General features: G+C 41.2%; 1 protein-coding gene across 3 annotated transcripts in view; it reads right to left on the reverse strand.

The window, feature by feature from the left end:
• The window catches only part of TCEANC2 (transcription elongation factor A N-terminal and central domain containing 2), a 44,158-nt gene extending 25,094 nt beyond the window's left edge, over positions 1 to 19,064 (reverse strand). Inside the window, exons 1-3 of one of the 3 annotated variants that reach the window (XM_061411865.1) lie at positions 18,974 to 19,064; positions 17,743 to 17,886; positions 1,077 to 1,218 (exon numbers count right to left, since the gene is read on the reverse strand). In XM_061411865.1, the coding sequence (XP_061267849.1) occupies positions 1,077 to 1,218; positions 17,743 to 17,844 (244 nt within the window). In that variant the 5' untranslated portion in view covers positions 17,845 to 17,886; positions 18,974 to 19,064. Of the gene's footprint in view, positions 1 to 1,076; positions 1,219 to 17,742; positions 17,887 to 18,672; positions 18,936 to 18,973 lie in introns of those variants that run through there. The other 2 variants (XM_061411867.1, XM_061411864.1) reach the window with 2 other exon arrangements.
• Positions 19,065 to 19,137: the final 73 nt, after the last annotated feature.

Consider the following 19,137-nt stretch of genomic DNA (forward strand, 5'->3'; position numbering starts at 1 on the left):
GGAGAATCTCCTTGGCTATAATGATAGGGTTTTATGTTCTTTAAGCATCTAATTTTCTCAGATTCTGGTTTATATTACAGGGGTGCAACTCTCAAGACTCTTGGGGGAACCTCTGGGGGATTTCACACAGCTCTTGCCAGCTGTTAGCGCCAGTCTGAAGCTACTCTCTCTCCTGCTTCTCATGAACAAGAGGTCAAGGGGAGGCAGAGAAGGCAATGGCTGCACGGGTGAGGGCAAGCACAGCAGCTGTGAATGACTACCCTGGACTCCCTGGGGACTTGGGAGCAGCTTGAGGAACACATGTTGGCCCTCCCTTGCATATTATTCACAGTTGTGTACTGTACTAGAACGGTAATTCGATGTAGTTCCTGACTTACCTCTTAAGATAACTCCAATGCTGTAATAAGTGATGTAAGATGCTATCATTTTGCTTTTACAAACCATGCTTTGGAAGTTACTTCTACTTAAGACAGAAAAGCCAAGATTTAAGTGACCTGTTGCCTCTTCTACGGAGTTTTTTCTGAATTCCCCAGATGTAAGACTACTCTGTTCTCTGTGCCAGCATACACCTTGCACAGATCAGAATGGTACCACAGACATTATTCATATATTTTAATTTTTAATCTAAACTATTTTACTACTTACACTTGTCTACTTGCTGGTTTCTCCACCAAACCCTAAATTCCTTGAGGTCACAATCATGTCTTCTTCATTTTTGCACACCCAGCATCAAGCACACTCAAAACATTACCCACAGATCATGCAATAAGTACAGAAACTGAAGTAAGCATTTAGAAACTTTTATAGTAGTCTGACAAAGTACTTCCACATCTGTTGAATCTAATTTTTTTAGAAATAGGGCTTGCACTCTGCATATTTTAATTTCATTTAATTGTTAATTTTATTATACTATAAAAGTATTAGTCTACAATCAATGGAGAATTTTTTAAACAATGGTCTCTCACCACAGATAGTTTGAGAAGTACTGATATGATAGATAACTATGTTTGCGAGAGGGAGGAAGGAGGAAGGAGATAAAACAGAAGTACTTCTCATAAAATTCAGAAGGAACATACCTATCTTTGTTGACTTTAACACTTCTCTGGAAGGTATTTTCTTCTTTAATTCTCGTAAGGCTTCGACTAGATTCTCTTTGCTTTGATCAGGAAGCTCCAACATAGTTTTCCATCTTTTTATGTCTTCTATAACCACAACTCTCTGGGAAAAAGAAAAGTCATTTGGAAAATGGAACATTTTCATTAGAAAGACATCTGCCTTCACCTGAGCTAATGGGGCTCCTACTGACATATGAATTATTGATTATGACCTGAACCAAAGCACAGTATATTGATGGCCCCAAATGATGGGTAATTGCTTAAAAGCAGCCCCTGCTTACTGCAAATCAGGAAGAGAGTTACATCTATTAGGAAAAGTGCAAGTTTTAATCTTACCATGTCGGACACCACGGGGCACTTAGCACTGAGAGGCAAAAAGGAAGAGAAGAAAAGAAAAACGATGCTGAGGTGAACCAACCCTATAGCTCACTTAAGTGTCTTAATCCATAGGGGAGGACAGAGAGCAGAGAAGTCATAAAGACATAGTTATTTCAACAATAAAAAGCACACTTCAACAGCTTCCTACTTCCCAGATGGTAAAACTCAAACCTTCTCTTGTATGAAGAATTTTTAAAACTTCAAACACAAAAAGTTAGAGTAACTCGACCACTTATAATGAAAGAGTTACATTTTGCCATTTCACATAAAACAATAAAACACTGTATAGTTCAAGTCTCCTTACACCCTTTACCCTTTAATCCCTTCCTTCCATATCTAGAAAAAACTACCATCTTAAAGTTGACATGAATCTTTCCATTAACTGTAAAATATTAACAAGCAATCCAGGTGAAAGGGATGAGGAATGTCTTTGTACTATGTTGCACTTAAAATTATTTTCACTAACAATTTTTTAAAATAAACTGGGAGACAAAAAATAAAGTTGCTTTTATAATAACAAAAAAGTTTTGTTTCTTGTTTTGTATCATTATACCTCGGGGTGGTGGGCCGGTTAGGGTCTGGGAAGGGGCACAGGGGCTTCTGGTTCATGTCCTGTTTCTTGATCTGGATACTGGTGACACAAATGTGTTCTGTGAAAATCTTTAAGATGTACACTCATGATTTGTCTACTTTTCTACATGCCTGTGATAGTTCAATAAAAAGAAACCCCAAAAAGTCTTCATTTACCGCCCTGGGCAGGGTCTAGCCTAGCTGCCTGTGCTGGGAGAAGGGGATGTCTGGGGACTTCTCTATTTCCCCATCTTTGCTTCTCCTCCTTCCCCAGCTGCTTGTTTGCTTTAGTCTCTGATCCTTCCAGGTTTGAAACTGGGAAAAGGAGGAACAGTAACAGACAGGAAAAGCCTTACTTTTGGTTGCGATGCTGTGCTCACCAGGTTTCAGTACTCTCTAGACTTGGCAGATAGTCAAAAGCTGACTCTCTCTCGTGAGCTGTTTCTGTGGTCCCATGGCGGCTCCCAGGGTTGAGCTCTCACCTGTGGTATTCCCACAGCACTGGCAAGGTCTCTTCCAGCCAGCCACATACAGGTCTACCCTAAGTCTCCAGCTTCTGGCAACCAGCTTCATACATTCTCTGAAGGGGTCCCATTACCCTTCCAAGGATCCTTGTGAACCAAGCCCCTTTAATTCAACTCCAGGTTAACCAGTATTATCTCTGCTATGCCCGCATCTTTGCCCTGAAAAACTCTGAGCATAACAGCCTTCCAAATGCAACCACTTCCCTTTCAGTGGCATCAGTAAAAACCTTCTGGTTTTAGACTTTCCCAGGCACAGGTCTGGTCTCTGTCTACCAACGCCAGGAACTGAGGTCAAGTTCTCCAAAAGAAAATACCACAGCCATCCCATTTTATCCAAAGGAATTTTCATTCCTTTCTTTCTTTACCTTCAACTTTCCTTATTACCTAAGATAGGTGATAGGTTCAGGATTCCAAAACTGGTCTTCACATCATGCCTTCACAAGTTCTGCACAGATGGTTTAGAATAACTTTTGGGAACACCACTTTATACCTAATGCTTTGTTCTCAAGGCTTCCCAGGTGACGCTAGTAGTAAAGAACCCATCTGCTAGTGCAGGAGACCTAAGAGACATGGGTTCGATCCCTGGGTGGGGAAGATTCCCTGGAGGAGGGTATGGCAATCCACTCCAGTATTCTTGCCTGGAGAATCCCGTGGACATAGAAGCTCGGCAGACTACATTCCATGGGGTCGCAGAGTCAGACACGACTGAAGCGACTTGGCATGCACACACACACACTTTGTTTTCAGTCCTTAGGAACCCTAACCAAAATTGAGACAGAGGACTTTTCTATGGCCTGTTACAATATAAAATAACATTGGTGTTAAATGGCATGAAAGACAAATGAATGAAGCTAGGTAAGGGATATTTTCGGAGAAGGCAAAATACTGAAGACCCACTCCAGTACTCTTGCCTGGAGAATGCCATGGACAGAGGAGCCTGGTAGGAGTCCATGGGGTCGCTAAAGAGTCAGACATGACTGAGCGACTTCACTTTCATTTTTCACTTTCATTCATTGCAGAAAGAAATGGCAACCCACTCCAGTGTTCTTGCCTGGAGAATCCCATGGATGGTGGAGCCTGGTGGGCTGCTGTCTATGGGGTCGCACAGAGTCGGACACAACTGAAGCGACTTAGCAGCAGCAAGGGATATTTTCAGTAGGAAGTAGATATAAATATATTATGCAACTTGCACTTCTCACTCAATATAGTTTGACTCACCCATACTGATGTGTATAAACCCAGTTGATCCATTTTGATAGTATTGAATATTATTCCATTATTTTTATATACAATGTCTCAGTGTATTAAAATCTATTCCCCTAATGCATATTTAGCATTTTCTCCCCCTCATATTTTTCCTATTATAAACACTGCTTTAGTGAACTCCTGCCTATTATATATTCGTATGTCTTCTATCCTTCACTTTCAACTTTTCTGGGTCATGCTTTAGTAACTTATGGCTGCTTTATTTTGCTCCTCCTTCCCCATCCAATCTGAAAATTTCTATTTTTTAATAGGCATGGTTAATCCATTTGCATTTATCATCATTCCTGATATACTGGACATACTTTCTCTTTGCCTTTTTTCTTCCTTTCTTATCTTTTCTTTAACAGCCCGAGTTTTCCTTAATCTTGTTTTTCCTCTCATGTCTTGGAAGTTATACATTCTATTTCTATCATTTTAGTGTTTGTCCCTACAGTTTTTAAGATACTCAATGAAATCTATACCAAGTCTCTACATTATAGAAAACTCCTGTTAGAAATATATGTGGTCTCTTTGCCTGTCCTTCAAGTCTCTTAACTTTTCTGCCATATTTCTAGTTCTGTGGGATGCATTCTAGTGATTTCCTCAGGTCTAGCTTTCAATTTGGGCTTCCTTGGTAGCTTAGATGGTAAAGAATCTACCTGCAATGCAGGAGACCCAGGTTCAATCCCTGGGTTGAGAAGATCCCCTGGAAAAGAGAATGGCTACTCCAGTATTCTTGCCTGGAGAATTTCATGGACAGGGGAGTTTGGCGGGCTACAGTCCATGGGGTCGCAGAGTCAGACATGACTGAGTGATTAATACTTTTTTTTTCAGCTTTCAATTCAGTATTTCTCTCCATAGCTATGACTTTACTTTTAACCTGTCCAATGTATTTGTCAACAAATATGCTTTTTCATTGGACAAATTCTGTTTTTTTTCTCTCTAAATCTGCCCATTTTTTTCATACTATCCTATCCTTACCATTTCTATTCCTTTCTTTATCTCTGTGAATATTTTTAACACATTTAAGATCTCTTTTAGACTGCTACCTATGTTTCCTGGAGTAGAAATTCTATTACTTAAATCTACCTGCTCATTCTCCCTCCTGGTGATTTATTTTACTGTAAGTTTTGTAAGTTTTGACCATGAGTACACTTTTAATGTTTTCCATGGGAATCCTATGTACTCTAGGCTTAGAAGTATCTTAACATGGAAATCTCACCTTTGCCTTTGTCAAGGCCCTTGGATTTCCCTGGTTCTGGACCAGTTTTTATGTTAATTTTTCAGCTCTGTAGACAGTATGAAGTTAAATACACACACACACAGTAATAATCGTGAGGTTCTAGTTTATTATGGGGTCAACTTTTTTTGAACCCAAACCCTGACACGATACAATCTTCATGCTGATTCCTTAGACTAGTGGATGGAATTTTTCTAGTTCATTTTTCAAAAATATGGTAGCCCTATGTTGACTTCCAGGTCCTTATCTGCTATCCTCATACTGGCCCTAAAATCCCAGCCCCCAAACTCTGTACCTGGTTTCCATAAAACTATATAGAAGCGTACCTTGTATTACTGCACTTCACTTTACTGCACTTTGCAGATATTGCTTTTTTTTTTTTTTTAACTAATTGAAGGTTTGTGGCAATCCTGCATTGAGCAAGCCTACAGATGCTATTTTTTCCAACAAATGCTCACTTCGTGTCTGTCATATTTTGATAATTCCTGCAACGTTTCAAACTTTCTCCATTATTATTATATTTATTATGACCTGTGATCAATGATCTTTGATGTTACTATTTTAATTGTTTTGGGGGGTGCCATAAACCATGCCCATGTAAGACAGCAAACTTAGCTGATAAATATTTTGAGTGCTCCACCAACGAGTCATTTCCCCATTTCTGTCTGCTCCTTGGGCTTCCTGATTCCCTGAGACCCAGCAATACTGAAATTAGATTAATTAACAGCACTAAAATGGCCTCTAAGTGTTAAAGTGAAAGGAAGAGTAGCTTGACTCTCACTTAAAGTCAAAAGCTAGAAATGACTAAGCTTAGTGAGGAAAATATGTTGAAAACCAAGACAGGCCAAAAGCTAGGTGTTCTGCATCAAATAGTTAACCAAGTCATAAATGCAAAGGAAAAGTTCCTGATAGAAATTAAAAGTGCTACTCCAGTGAACACACAAATGATAAGAAAGCAGAACAGACTTAATGCTGATATGATAACATTTTAGTGGTCTGCATAGATCAAACTAACTACAACATTCCTATAAGCCAAAGCCTAATCTGGAGCAAGGCCCTAATGCTCTTCGAGTCTATGAAGGTGAGGCAACTGCAGAAGAAAAGTTTGAAGCTAGCAGAGGTTGGTTGATGAGGTTTAGGGGAAGAAGTTGTTTCCATAACATACAAGTGCAAAGTAAAGCAGCAAGTGCTAAGGCAGAAACTGTAGCAAGCTATCCAGAGGATCTAAGACAATTAATGAACACTACACAACAGATTTTCAATGTAGATAGAACAGTCTCATACTGGAAGAAGATGACATCTGGAACTTGCATAGCTAGAGAGGAGAAGTCAATGCCTAACTTCAAAGATTCAAAGGACTGGCTGACTCTCTTGTTAGGACTAATGTAGCTGGCGACTTAAAGTAGAAGCCAATGCTCGCTTGTCATTTTGAAAATCCTTGGGCCCTTAATTATGCAAATTACTCTTCCTGGGCTCTATAAATGTAACAAAGCCTAGATGACAGCACACTTGTTTACAACATGATTTACTGAATAGTTTAGGCCCACTGTCAAGACCTATTACTCAGAAAAAAAGATTCCTTTCAAAATATCACTACTCATTGACTAATGAACCTGTTCACTCAAGAGCTCTTACAGAGATGTACAATGAAACTAATGTTGTTTTCATGCCTACGAACACAACATCCATTCTGTTGCAAGGAGTAATTTTGACTTTCAAGTCCTAGAAATATATTTCTAGGATACACACATGGAGAAATACATTAGAGATACATTTCGTAAGGCTATAGCTACCATACATAGTGATCTTTCTGGTGCAAAGTAAATTGAAAATCTTCTGGAAAGAGTTCACCATTCCAGATGCAGTTAAGAATATTCATGATTCATGAGATTAAGTCAAAATATCAACATTAACTGGAGTTTGGAAAAAGTTGATTCCAAACTTCATGAATGACTTTGAGGAGTTCTAAACTTCAGTGAAAGAAGTAACTGCCAATGTGGTGGAAAGTGCAAGAGAACTAGAATTATGAGTGGAGTTGAGGATATGACTGAATTGCTGCAATCCCATGATTAAACTTCAATAGATAAGGAGTTACTTCTTATGGATAAGCAAAGGTTTCTTGAGATGGAATCTACTCCTGGTGAAGATGCTGTGAAGTCTGCTGAAACGACAAGGAAGGATGTAGAATATCACATAAACTTAGCTGATAAAGCAGCAGCAGAGTCTGGTAGGATTGACTTCAATTCTGAAAGTTCTACTGTGAGTAAAATACTATCAAACAGCATTGCACACTATAGAGAATCATTCATGAAAGGAAGGGTCAGTTGATATGGCAAACTTCAGTGTTTTAAGAAACTGCCGCAGGCGCCCTAACCTTTAGCAACCACCACCCTCATCAGTTAGCAGCCATCAATATCTAGGCAAGACCCTCCAAAAGGCAAGACCCAGCAAAAAGATTCCAACTCACTGAAGGCTCAGATGATGGTTAGCATTTTTTAGCAATAAAATATTTTTAAATTAAGGTATGTACATGTTTTTAAACATAACGCCATTGTACACTTAACAGATTATACAGTATAGTTCAAACATAACTTTTATATTAACTGGGAAACCAAAAAAATCCGCTTTGTTGCAGTGGTCTGGAACCAAACCTGAAATATCTCTAAGGTTTGCCTTCAGCTCCCACTTATAGCTCTGCATTTGGATTTCCTCTCTCTTCCTGGCACCTGAGGGTTTCTCTTTTTTCTTTTCAATCTCAGGTCTGTTCTGGAGACTTTTTGCTGGTGGTTTTTTTTTTTTTTGGTCGCACAATGTGGCATGCGTGATCTTAGTTCCTAACCAGGGATCAAACCCGGGCCCCTGCAATAGAGTCTTAATTGCTGTATGGCATGCCAGGGTAATTCCTGTATTGGATATTTTTTATTGAGCATTTCTACATGGCTGGAATGAGGTTGGGGGTTCCACATCAGATTATTTCAACATATGGAACTAGAGACGTTTAAGCTCTTTAGCATGACATAAAAGGCCTTACATGACCTGGCTCTTGACACCCTTTTCAGCCTCACCATTGGCTCAACATACATCAAACAATTTGAAACTGCCTAAACAAATCACAGTATTTGACATCCTCTGCCTGGGATGCTCTTTCTTCGCCTGAATCACATGATAAACATCTGTTTATTCTTAAAGACATTAAAGAATCAACTACTATACAAAGACTTTCTTGCCTCTCTCCAACCACATTTAACCAAACTCCCATGGAATCTGCAAAGACATCAATTACTGCATACGTGCTTTCTGCAAATAGTTATCTACAAGGCTGTCTTCTCCACTAGACTATGAACAAGTTGAGGGCCAGAACAATTTCTTATTTCTCTATCCCCAATGCACAGTAGATATAAGAAGAAGAAGTGAAGTTGCTTAGTCGTGTCCAACTCTTTGTGACCCCATGGACTGTAGCCCACCAGGCTCCTCCATCCGTGGAATTTTCTAGGCAAGAGTACTGGAGTGGGTTGCCATTTCCTTTTCCAGGGGATCAGCAGATGTAACTGAACAGTTATTTCTACCCTCAAGGACTAAGTATAGTGGTCTTCAGATCTGAAATATTAGACCAAAAATAGAGAAATATAGCAATTAGTTTCAGAGAAGAATTCTACATACTTACAAAGAATGTTTCTCTATTTCTGTCCAAATATGAGCCCCAAAATAGATACTGCAAGTTCTTATCTGAAATATTTAGAGGAAAAAAAGGGAAGTGGACATGAAATATCAATGGGAAAGCTACTATGAGTAGTGGAATGGTTACTGCCAGAAAGAAAAGGTGCTTCCAAAATCCCATTTGGTCCTATAGTTGTGGATGGCTGAAATACAAGGTTTGATAAAACCAATGAGGGAAAATGCTTCGCTCATGAGCAATAACATGGGCATCATTCCACTGGTGGGGGCAGGGACAATATTGGCTAGTCAATCCTATAAGGGGAGTGAAGGCTTACAGAGCATTCTTAAGTGCAGAACCTAAAATAACAGGCATATTTCAGACTCTTTCAATTTAAAAAATCTCCTATTGCAACCAACAGAAGAAATCACTTTCCCTTAGGGAGTAAGAAGAGATTAACCAAATTAACCTTTACTATTCAAATGTACACCACATGAGCTCTATTGAGTAGCACTTTCATTGACTGTGATAAGGCTATGGCAAAATTACTTCTAATATGCTGATAACAGAAGTACAATGGTCCTAATATCCCAAGATTTTTATACCTCCTTTGCTGGCATTCAGAAACCTCCAATTTTTTTTAGTTCTCCCTATAGGAGGCAGACTGTGGAACCAGATTGTCTAGTTCAAATCCCAGCTCTACCACTGAGAGCTTCATGACTTTGGACAAGCTACTTAATCTCTCTGTGCCTTAGACTTTTTTCATCTGTAAAATATAAATGATAAAAGCATCCATTTCACAGTGCTATTATTAGAATTAGAATTATTATGTGTAAAGCACTTAGCACAATGCCTGGCCCATAGGAATAGGCTCAATAAATGTAAGCCGTAATCATTACTATTATCATCACCATCACCACCATCATTCTCAGCTCTAGGCTTACTACACAAGCCTCTTTTTTTTCCATATAAGAAAAGAGAGAACTACTTATTAGTTTTTATTTTGTGCCAGGCACAATGCTTAGCCCTTTCAACATGCATTTATTTATTTAGCCCTCATAACAACCCTGAAGGTGAGATACTATTTCTGATGTTACTGATAAGGAAATTGAGGCTTGAACATTCAGCAAATTCTTAGCATTAAAACATAATGGTGGTGTGTGGGAAGTCACTTGGAAAAACGTGGATCTAGCTAACTCTCTAGAATTCAAATTTAACTTGTTTTTAATTTGTACTGAGCACACAGGAAAGTAACCATGCGCGCATGCCTAAAGGAAAGGGAATAGGAGGTACAACTTATTGAATGGCTAGATGTCACTAACTTCCCTCTACCTAGCCAAATCTTTCCATCTATTTAAGGCACTCTAACCCCTAAAACAGACACTGAGCTCTCTCCTCTCTTAACTCTTGATCCTTATTGTCTAAACAACAATTTTTTAATGGATCATATATGATTTTGTATCATTACTTATTAATGCTGTCCTAAGAAGAAGTCCCATCAAGGCTTATACTTTTATCTTAAATTTTTCTTATGTTCTTTAGAGTACCTAGCATAGAACTGAGTATAAAGCTGTTTCACAATAGCATTTGTGGAGCAGCCTACTGTCTAGACCCAGCAAGAACATCCCCAAATAATAATGATTATTGTTTACTCAATAAATCTTTACATACAATGTGGCCGACCCTGTGTTAGGCCTTAGAGCAGAATCAGAACACAGTATGATACTGCAGTCCCAGTCCTAATAGTTCATGATAGACTGGGGAAACTACAGGTAATCAGGCAATTGCAATACAGTAAGGTAAGTGCTAAAACAGATATTTGAACCAAGTGCTAAGAGAACATCAAAGAGGGAAAGATTAACTCCCCAGAAAGCATTTCAGGATTCACTTTTTTAACAAGTATTTACTAACCACTTAATATGTGCCGAACACTGTCTTAGGTCCAAGGGTAGAGAGGTAAATAAAACGTCCAAGGTCCCTGTATTTATGAAGTTTATAATCTAAGATTCACTTGAGTGGGTTGACAAATGAGCAGCAATTCACTCTGCAAAAGATGCAGGAAAGGGGATCAGCATCAAGTCAAAGCCCTGGAGACATGAAAAAGAGGAACTTAGAAAAAGAAGAGCAAGAAGTGAGGCGTGGCTGGAATGCATTCCTGTTAAAGGGGAGCTATAAGAGATAAGGTGAAATGGCACCTCAGACAGAACAGAAGAGAAAGGGTTTCATATGCCAAGTCCAGGCGTTTAAAGTTTTAGCTCATTTGGTCATTCAGAAAAATGCACCATGGCCTTCTATATGCCAAGTCCCATGACAGCTTCTGGGGCCACAAAAACATTAAGACAGTCTTTCCAGATGCAGACAGTATACCAGGACACACGCATGGAAAGGAACACGTTTCCATCACAATACTGTAAAGTAATTATCCTCCAACTAAAAAAGAAAAACACCTTTTACATAGCACAAGTACAACAAGTGCACTAATGGGGCATGTTAAGAAACGGGATAGCTTAGAGAAGGGAGTTGTTACATTGGCTCTGTATTTGAGGGACAGAGGGTTGGGGGACAGAGGGTGGCGAGGAAAGACCTTATAACAGAGGAGACTCTTTACTAGGTCACGGGGACAAAAGATTTCATAAAGTAGCTGATAACAACAAACCCTTACATAGTACTTAGTACTAACCAGGTACTGCTCCAAGCACTTTACATATATTGACTCATTCAAACTTTGCAATGAGCTTATTAAGTAGATGAGGCTTCCCTGATAGCTCAGTTGGTAAAGAATCCACCTGCAATGCAGGAGACCCGGGTTGATTCCTGGGTCAGGAAACTCCGCTGGAAATGGGATAGGCTACCCACTCCAATATCCTTGGGCTTCTCTTGTGGTTCAGCTGGTAAAGAATCTGTCTGCAACGCGGGAGACCTGGGTTTGATTCCTGGGTTGGAAAGATTCCTTGGAGAAGGGAAAGGCTATGGACTCTGGTATTCTGACCTGGAGAATTCCAAGGACTGGATATTCCAAGGACTGCCATGAGGTCGCAAACAGTCGGACACAACTGAGCAACTTTCACTTCAGTTCAGTTGCATCGACTCTTTGTGACCCCATGGACTGCAGCACGCCAGGCTTCCCTGTCCACCACCAACTGCCGGAGCTTACTCAAACTCATGTCCATCGAGCCAGTGATGCCATCCAGCCATCTCATCTTCTCTCATCCCCTTCTCCTCCTGCCTTCAATCTTTCCCAGCATCAGGGTCTTTTCAAATGAGTCAGCTCTTCGCATCAGGTGGCCAAAGTATTGGAGTTTCAGCTTCAGCATCAGTCCTTCCAATGAATATTCAGGACTGATTTCCTCTAGGATGGACTGGTTGGATCTCTTTGCAGTCCAAGGGACTCTCAAGAGTCTTCTCCAACACCACAGTTCAAAAGCACCAATTCTTCTGCACTCAACTTTCACAGTCCAACTCTCACATCCATACATGACCACTGGAAAAACCATAGCCTTGACTAGACGGACCTTTGTGGACAAAGTAATGTCTCTGCTTTTGAATATGCTATATTTTGAATGTGAATTCCTCAGACAACCATTTTGCCTTTTTGCATTTCTTTTTCTTAGGGATGGTCTCTATCCCTGCCTCTTGTACAATGTCACGAACCTCCGTCCATAGTTCTTCAGGCAATCTATCAGAATCTAATCCCTTGAATCTATTTGTCACCTCCACTGTATAATCCTAAGGGATTTGATTTAGGTCATACCTGAATGATCTAGTGGTTTTCCCTATTTTCTTGGTGATAACTTTTGTTCCAAGGAGTAAGCGTCTTTTAATTTCATGGCTGCAATCACCATCTGCAGTGATTTTGAAGCCCCCCAAAATAAAGTCTGACACTGTTTCCACTGTTTACCCATCTGTTTCCCGTGAAGTGATGGGACCGGATGCCATGATCTTCATTTTCTGAATGTTGAGCTTGAAGCCAACTTTTTCACTCTCCTCTTTCACCTTCATCAAGAGGCTTTTAGTTCCTCTTCACTTTCTGCCATAAAGGTGGTGTCATCTGCAAATCTGAGGTTATTGATATTTCTCCCAGCAATCGTGATTCCAGCTTGTGCTTCTTCCAGCCCAGCATTTCTCATGATGTACTCTGCATATAAGTTAAATAAGCAGGGTGACAATATACAGCCTTGACGTACTCCTTTTCCTATCTGGAACCAGTCTGTTGTTCTATGTCCAGTTCTAACTGTTGCTTCCTGACCTGCATATAGGTTTCTCAAGAGCCAGGTCAGGTGGTCTGGTATTCCCATCTCTTTCAGAATTTTCCAGTTTATTGTGATCCACACAAAGGCTTTGGCATAGTCAATAAAGCAGAAACAGATGTTTTTCTGGAATTCTCTTGCTTTTTCCATGATCCAGCGGATGTTGGCAATTTGATCTGTGGTTCCTCTGCCTTTTCTAAAACCAACTTGAACATCTGGGAGTTCACAGTTCACGTATTGCTGAAGATCTCTAGTCTTTCCCATTCTATTGTTTTCCTCTATTTCTTTGCACTGATCACTGAGGAAGGCTTTTTGTCTCTCCTTGCTATTCTTTGGGACTCTGCACTCAAATGGGTATATCTTTCCTTTTCTCCTTTGCCTTTCGCTTCTCTTCTTTTCTCAGCTATTTGTAAGGCTTCCTCAGACAACCATTTTGCCTTTTTGCACTTCTTTTTCTTGGGAATGGTCTTGATCCCTGCCTCCTGTACAATGTCACAAACCTCCGTCCATAGTTCTTCAGGCACTCTATCAAAATCTAATCCCTTGAATCTACTTGTCACTTCCACTGTATAATCCTAAGGGATTTGATTTAGGTCATACCCGAATTATCTAGTGGTTTTCCCTATTTTCTTCAATTTAAGTCTGAATTTGGCAATAAGGAGTTCATGATCTGAGCCACAGTCAGCTCCAGGTCTTGTTTTTGCTGACTGTATAGAGCTTCTCCATCTTTGGCTGCAAAGAATATAATCAGTCTGATTTTGGTATTGACCATCTGGTGATGTCCATGTGTAGAGTCCTCTCGTGTTGTTGGAAGAGGGTGTTTGCTATGACCAGTGCATTCTCTTGGCAAAACTCTGTTAGCCTTTGCCCTGCTTCGTTTTGTACTCCAAGGCCAAATTTGCCTGTTACTCCAGGTATCTCCTGACTTACTACTTGTGCATTCCATTCCCCTATGATGAAAAGGACATCTTTTGGGGGTGTTAGTTCTAGAAGGTCTTGTAGGTCTTCACAGAACTGTTCAACTTCAGCTTGTTAGGCATTACTGGTTGGGGCACAGACTTGGATTACTGTGATATTGAATGGTTTGCCTTGGAAACAAACAGAGATTCATTCTGTCATTTTTGAGTTTGCATCCGAGTACTGCATTTCAGACTGTTTTGTTGACTATTATGGCTACTCCACTTCTTCTAAGGGATTCTTGCCCACAGTAGTAGATATAATGGTCATCTGAGTTAAATTCACCCATCCCAGTCTTTTAGTTCACTGATTCCTAAAATGTTGATGTTCACTCTTGCCATCTCCTATTTGACCCACTTACAATTTGCCTTGATTCATGGACCTAACATTCCAGATTCCTAGGCAATATTGCTCTTTACAGCATTGGACTTTACTTGCATCACCAGTCACATTCACAACTGGGTGTTGTTTTTGGTTTGCTCCATCTCTCTATTCCTTCTGGAGTTATTTCTCCACTGATCTCCAGTAGCATATTGGGCACCTACTGGTCTGGGGAGTTCATCTCTCAGTGTCCTATCTTTCTGCCTTTTCATACTGTTCATGGGGTTCTCAAGGCAAGAATACTGAAGTGGTTTGCCATTGCCTCCTCTAGTGGACCACATTTTGTCAGAACTCTCCACCACGAGCTGTCCATCTTGGGTAGCCCTACACGGCATGACTCATAGTTTCATTGAGTTAGACAAGGCTGTGGTCCATGTGATCAGATTGGTTAGTCTTCTGTGAAATTGATTTTCATTCTGTCTGCCCTCTGATGGAGAAGGATAAGAGGCTTATTTTAGGTTATTATAAAATAATGGCTAGAATTCCCTGTGCTATACAGTATATCCTAGTTGCTTATCTATTTATTTGGGCTTCCCTGGTGGCTCAGCTGGTAAAGAATCCGCCTGAAATGCGGGTAACCTGGGTTCGATCCCTGGGTTGGGAAGATGCCCTGGAAAAGGGAATGGCTACTCACTCCAGTATTCTGGCCTGGAGAATTCCATATAGATTATTATAAAATAAAATAATGACTTTCACTTCACACTTCATTTATTAAATAGATATTATTATTAATCCCATTTTACAGATAAGGAAAGACACAGAGAGATTAACTTGCCCAAGGTCACACAGGTAGTTTAAGTGGCAGAGCTGGAATTTTAACACGGGCAGTTTGGCTCCAGAGTCTGTGTTAATTACCACACCATACTGCCTCTAAGACAAGAGAAAAAAGCCATTCAAGGAAAACAGAACAGCATATGCAAAGGTGTAGAGGTATGAAAGAACATATCTTTGAGAAATTGTGAGTGGCTGACAATGGAAGGTACATAAGAAGAGCAGCAGGGCAGGCAGGTACCAGGTCACAGACAGCCTTTGGTGTCATGTAAAGAAACGTCTTTATCGAAAGGTAGTTTAAAAGCACTGAGGGAAGGGTTTCCTTTGGCAAGGAGGTGACCTGGGTAGATTTTTTTTTTTAAGCTTTATTTCTCTGACTTAAGTGTGGAGGTTGGAATGACAGTGGATGCCAAAGTCAGGGAGACAAAGTTAACAGACCACAGAACTGCTCTAAATTCAAAAAGATTTTGAAATGTAAAGAGAGAGATGTAAGGGCAGAAAGGATTCTTAGGAGACAAAATCGAAAATCGGATATAAAGAAAAAGAATTAAGGGTGGTTTCTAAATTTCTAGTCCCAGTTACTTGGCATATGGATAAAGTTAATACGGGAGGTTTGGAAGAAAAGCCATTGCACTGAAGGAGAATGTTACTTTACATGCTTGTTGTTTATTCTGACTCCACAATCTTCACATGACATATTCTCATCATCACACACAGTGATTCTCAACTGGGGCCCACCTGGGGACACCAAGGGCAGAAGGGACAGGTGAAGGTATATTAGAATCTGGGTGTTTGTATGTTGAGTGTACATGTAGGTCAATTACTACTATCCCTTTTTTTCTTCCAGACAGTCTGATACTACAGTCCTGCCCACCATTGTCTCTGAGAATTATATACAGTAGTGACTATATACAATATACAGTCTACAATTATTTGTGGATAGTCTGACAAAACAATTTAAACACTTGAATGTGTTCTGCTGCTGTTGCTGCTAAGTCGCTTCAGTCCTGTCTGACTCTGTGCGACCCCATAGACAGCAGCCCACCAGGCTCCCCCGTCCCTGGGATTCTCCAGGCAAGAACACTGGAATGGGTTGCCATTTCCTTCTCCAATGCAGGAAAGTGAAAAGTGAAAGTGAAGTCGCTCAGTCGTATCTGACCCTCAGTGACCCCATGGACTGCAGCCTACCAGGCTCCTCTGTCCATGGGATTTTCCAGGCAAGAGTACTGGAGTGGGGTGCCATTGCCTTCTCCGAAATGTGTTCTAGGAATTCACAAAACCTCAAAACTAGGGGAGATTTTAAAGATCATCTTGAGCTTAGTAGGTCTCAACTAAGGGCTACTTGTAAATGCATGAGGGCATTTTTGGTCATCACAGTTGGAGGCGCTACTGGCATTTAGTGTCTGAGGGCCTGAGATGCTCAACTTTGTAAAACTCACAGGATGGTTTCAAATGATGAAGAACTGTCTTGCCCAAAAGGACAACAGTATTTGTTTGAAGAAACTCTGACATAGGTCAACCACATTTCCTAGATAAGGACAAAGTGAGATCCCAGTTTAGAAAATGACTTGCTAAAGATCACCCAGCTGCACAGGAGGGCCTAGAACCCAGGGTTTTTGTTTACACTTCCCTATATTGCTTTCTAATCTGGGTCTGGTAAACCTGTGGTATATCTAAAAGTCCAATGGAATACTTAAGTCAAGTACTCAGAAGGCCCCCCACACCATCACAGTCTTTGTAAATTTTTCTCTAGCCCCCGATCCCACTCTCTTCAGAAACCTAGGCCAGAGGTGCAAGTTTGGCAGTCATCAGCATGGCAAGCCTTAAGATGAATAAGATTACCCTAGCCAAATACATAAAATGTGACAAAGCTCTGTAGAGCACAAACATTAGCAGTCTAATGGAGAAAAGAGGAAGCAAAAAAGGAAATCAGAAAGAAAAAGTCTGTAATGTAGAAGGAGAGGTTCAAGATGACAAAGGGAACTAATTGCAAGCACTTTTCTGCTTGTTTTTAGTGAAGTAACTTGTTGTTCAGTCGCTAAGCCATGTCCAACTCTTTGCAACCGCATGAACTGCAGCACTCCAGGCTCCCCTGTCCTTCACTATTAAGTGAAGCAACAATTACCATTAATTGGGTTCTTACATTCATTGATTCACTGTTGGTTGTCTATACTGTATTCATGATGCCTTGCCTCTTCCTTGCCAACATAAGTCAGACAGTTTGAGGCTGCAAAGAGTCCAGTTTAACAGTCTCTTTTTCAGTCTCAGCTGTGGCTATGAAGGCCACGTGATACAGTTCCGGTCAATATGATATGAGGGGTGGTATCATCATCCAATCTTACTGAGTTTGTACGGGGTACACAAATCATATTGAACATTCCATTTAATACACAAGAACATCTTGCAAAAGAAGAATAATTTAAGATAATATATAATAATAAGATAATAATATATCCTACCAGTTAGTGAAACATACCACAAAGCTAAAGTAATTAGAAGGGTGTAACAAAGGTCCAGAAATTGATAAATAGTGCATGGTGGAAACAAATTTGGAGCAGTCAGGAACACGGTGGGGAGGAAGCACATAGGTCTTCCATAGTAGAACTCCTCCAGACCTCCTTGCCATCCCAGTCATCTCCACTCCCGGATCCCCTCTCACCTTCAGAGATTCAATGGTGGCCTGCTTGTAAATCTTTCCTCCAGGATCTTTCTTCTGAGGACTACTCTGGATTCTGGGTGTTCGAATGACGAATTTATCCATTCCTAGGGGACTCCAACTACCTTCACGTACTTGTACCGTGTTCTGCTCAACAAAGAGGGCAGGTTCTAAAAGGTCATCAGAACTTCAGTGATGTGTGCTCCCTAAAGTGACATAATTGGGTTCTACATACTCTGGAAGCATTCTTGAATTATTAGGACTCGGGTGGAATTTAAAATAAGATTTCCTCTTAAAAATGAAACATCTTCCTAAAACTGAAAATTGTATACAATGATCGGTCTACTTCCTGAATTAAAAGGTACCTAGTGCACACTCGGTAAAGAATCTGCCTGCAATGCAGGAGACCTGGGTTCGATCCCTGGGTTGGGAAAATCCCCTGGAGAAGGAAATGACAACCCACTCCAGTATCATTGCCTGAAAAATCTCATGGACAAAGGAGCCTGGTGAGCTGCTGTCCATGGGGTTGCAAAGAGTCGGGCACAACTGAGCGACTAACACTTAACTTAGTGCACACTGTAAAGGGGCTACCAGTAGAGGGCCAGGCGTTGAACCTGGTGACTTCTAAAGCCTCTTCCATTTTAGGTTGCGTTGTGGTAGGGTTAGCTTTCCTCCAGGTTCAGTGAAGCTCTCAACTACCCTACTATAGCCACAACCCCAAGGGTTCCCCTTGTAACCAATAGTCAACAACCTCCTCCAGATCTCAGCAGGGTCCTCACAACAACCAATCATCTCCAGGAAATGCTCCACGGTCAAAGGACCCTAAAGACTGTCCTGCTCTAATCCCAGAGCAACGGGAAACACCACCTTCCTCTGCCTTCAGCACTCAGGAGCCCAGGAAGGGGAAGGCTAACGATGGCACGTGAGACCCACCAAGAAAAGCAGCCCTGCCAAGCAGCTGGGCCTCTCCGGCACGCACCCTCTGAGGGCCCAAGCCTGGGCCTTAGGGGGTCGTAACACCTTTCAGGGTTGGCAGTTTCTCGGTAAAAGCTCCGCCAGGCAGCTGAAGTCCAAGGCCAACCAGCGGAGGTTGGGGCGGGCGGGGTGAACCAAACCACATTCCCCAGAATACACCGCGAATGGGCAGGCTCGGGACCGCCTAGGGCAGCTGGTAGTTCCCCGAGACCAAGTTCCCCAACCACCGTGCGCCTCCCGCTTGAAGAGAACTACATACCCCAGCATGCCTCGCAGAGGGAGGAGTCGTTTCGCTCTAGTACTCGCGATGTTTGGATCCACTTCCTCTCGCCAACCTAGAAGTTCGTAGACCTAGAGGTGGGGCGGGAGGCGGCAGTTTCGGACGGGTCAGGGCGGAGCTGAGACGACTACAGAGGCGGAAGC

The sequence above is a fragment of the Bos javanicus genome, chromosome 3 (genome assembly GCF_032452875.1).
Source record: "Bos javanicus breed banteng chromosome 3, ARS-OSU_banteng_1.0, whole genome shotgun sequence".
NCBI classification, from domain to species: domain Eukaryota; kingdom Metazoa; phylum Chordata; class Mammalia; order Artiodactyla; family Bovidae; genus Bos; species Bos javanicus.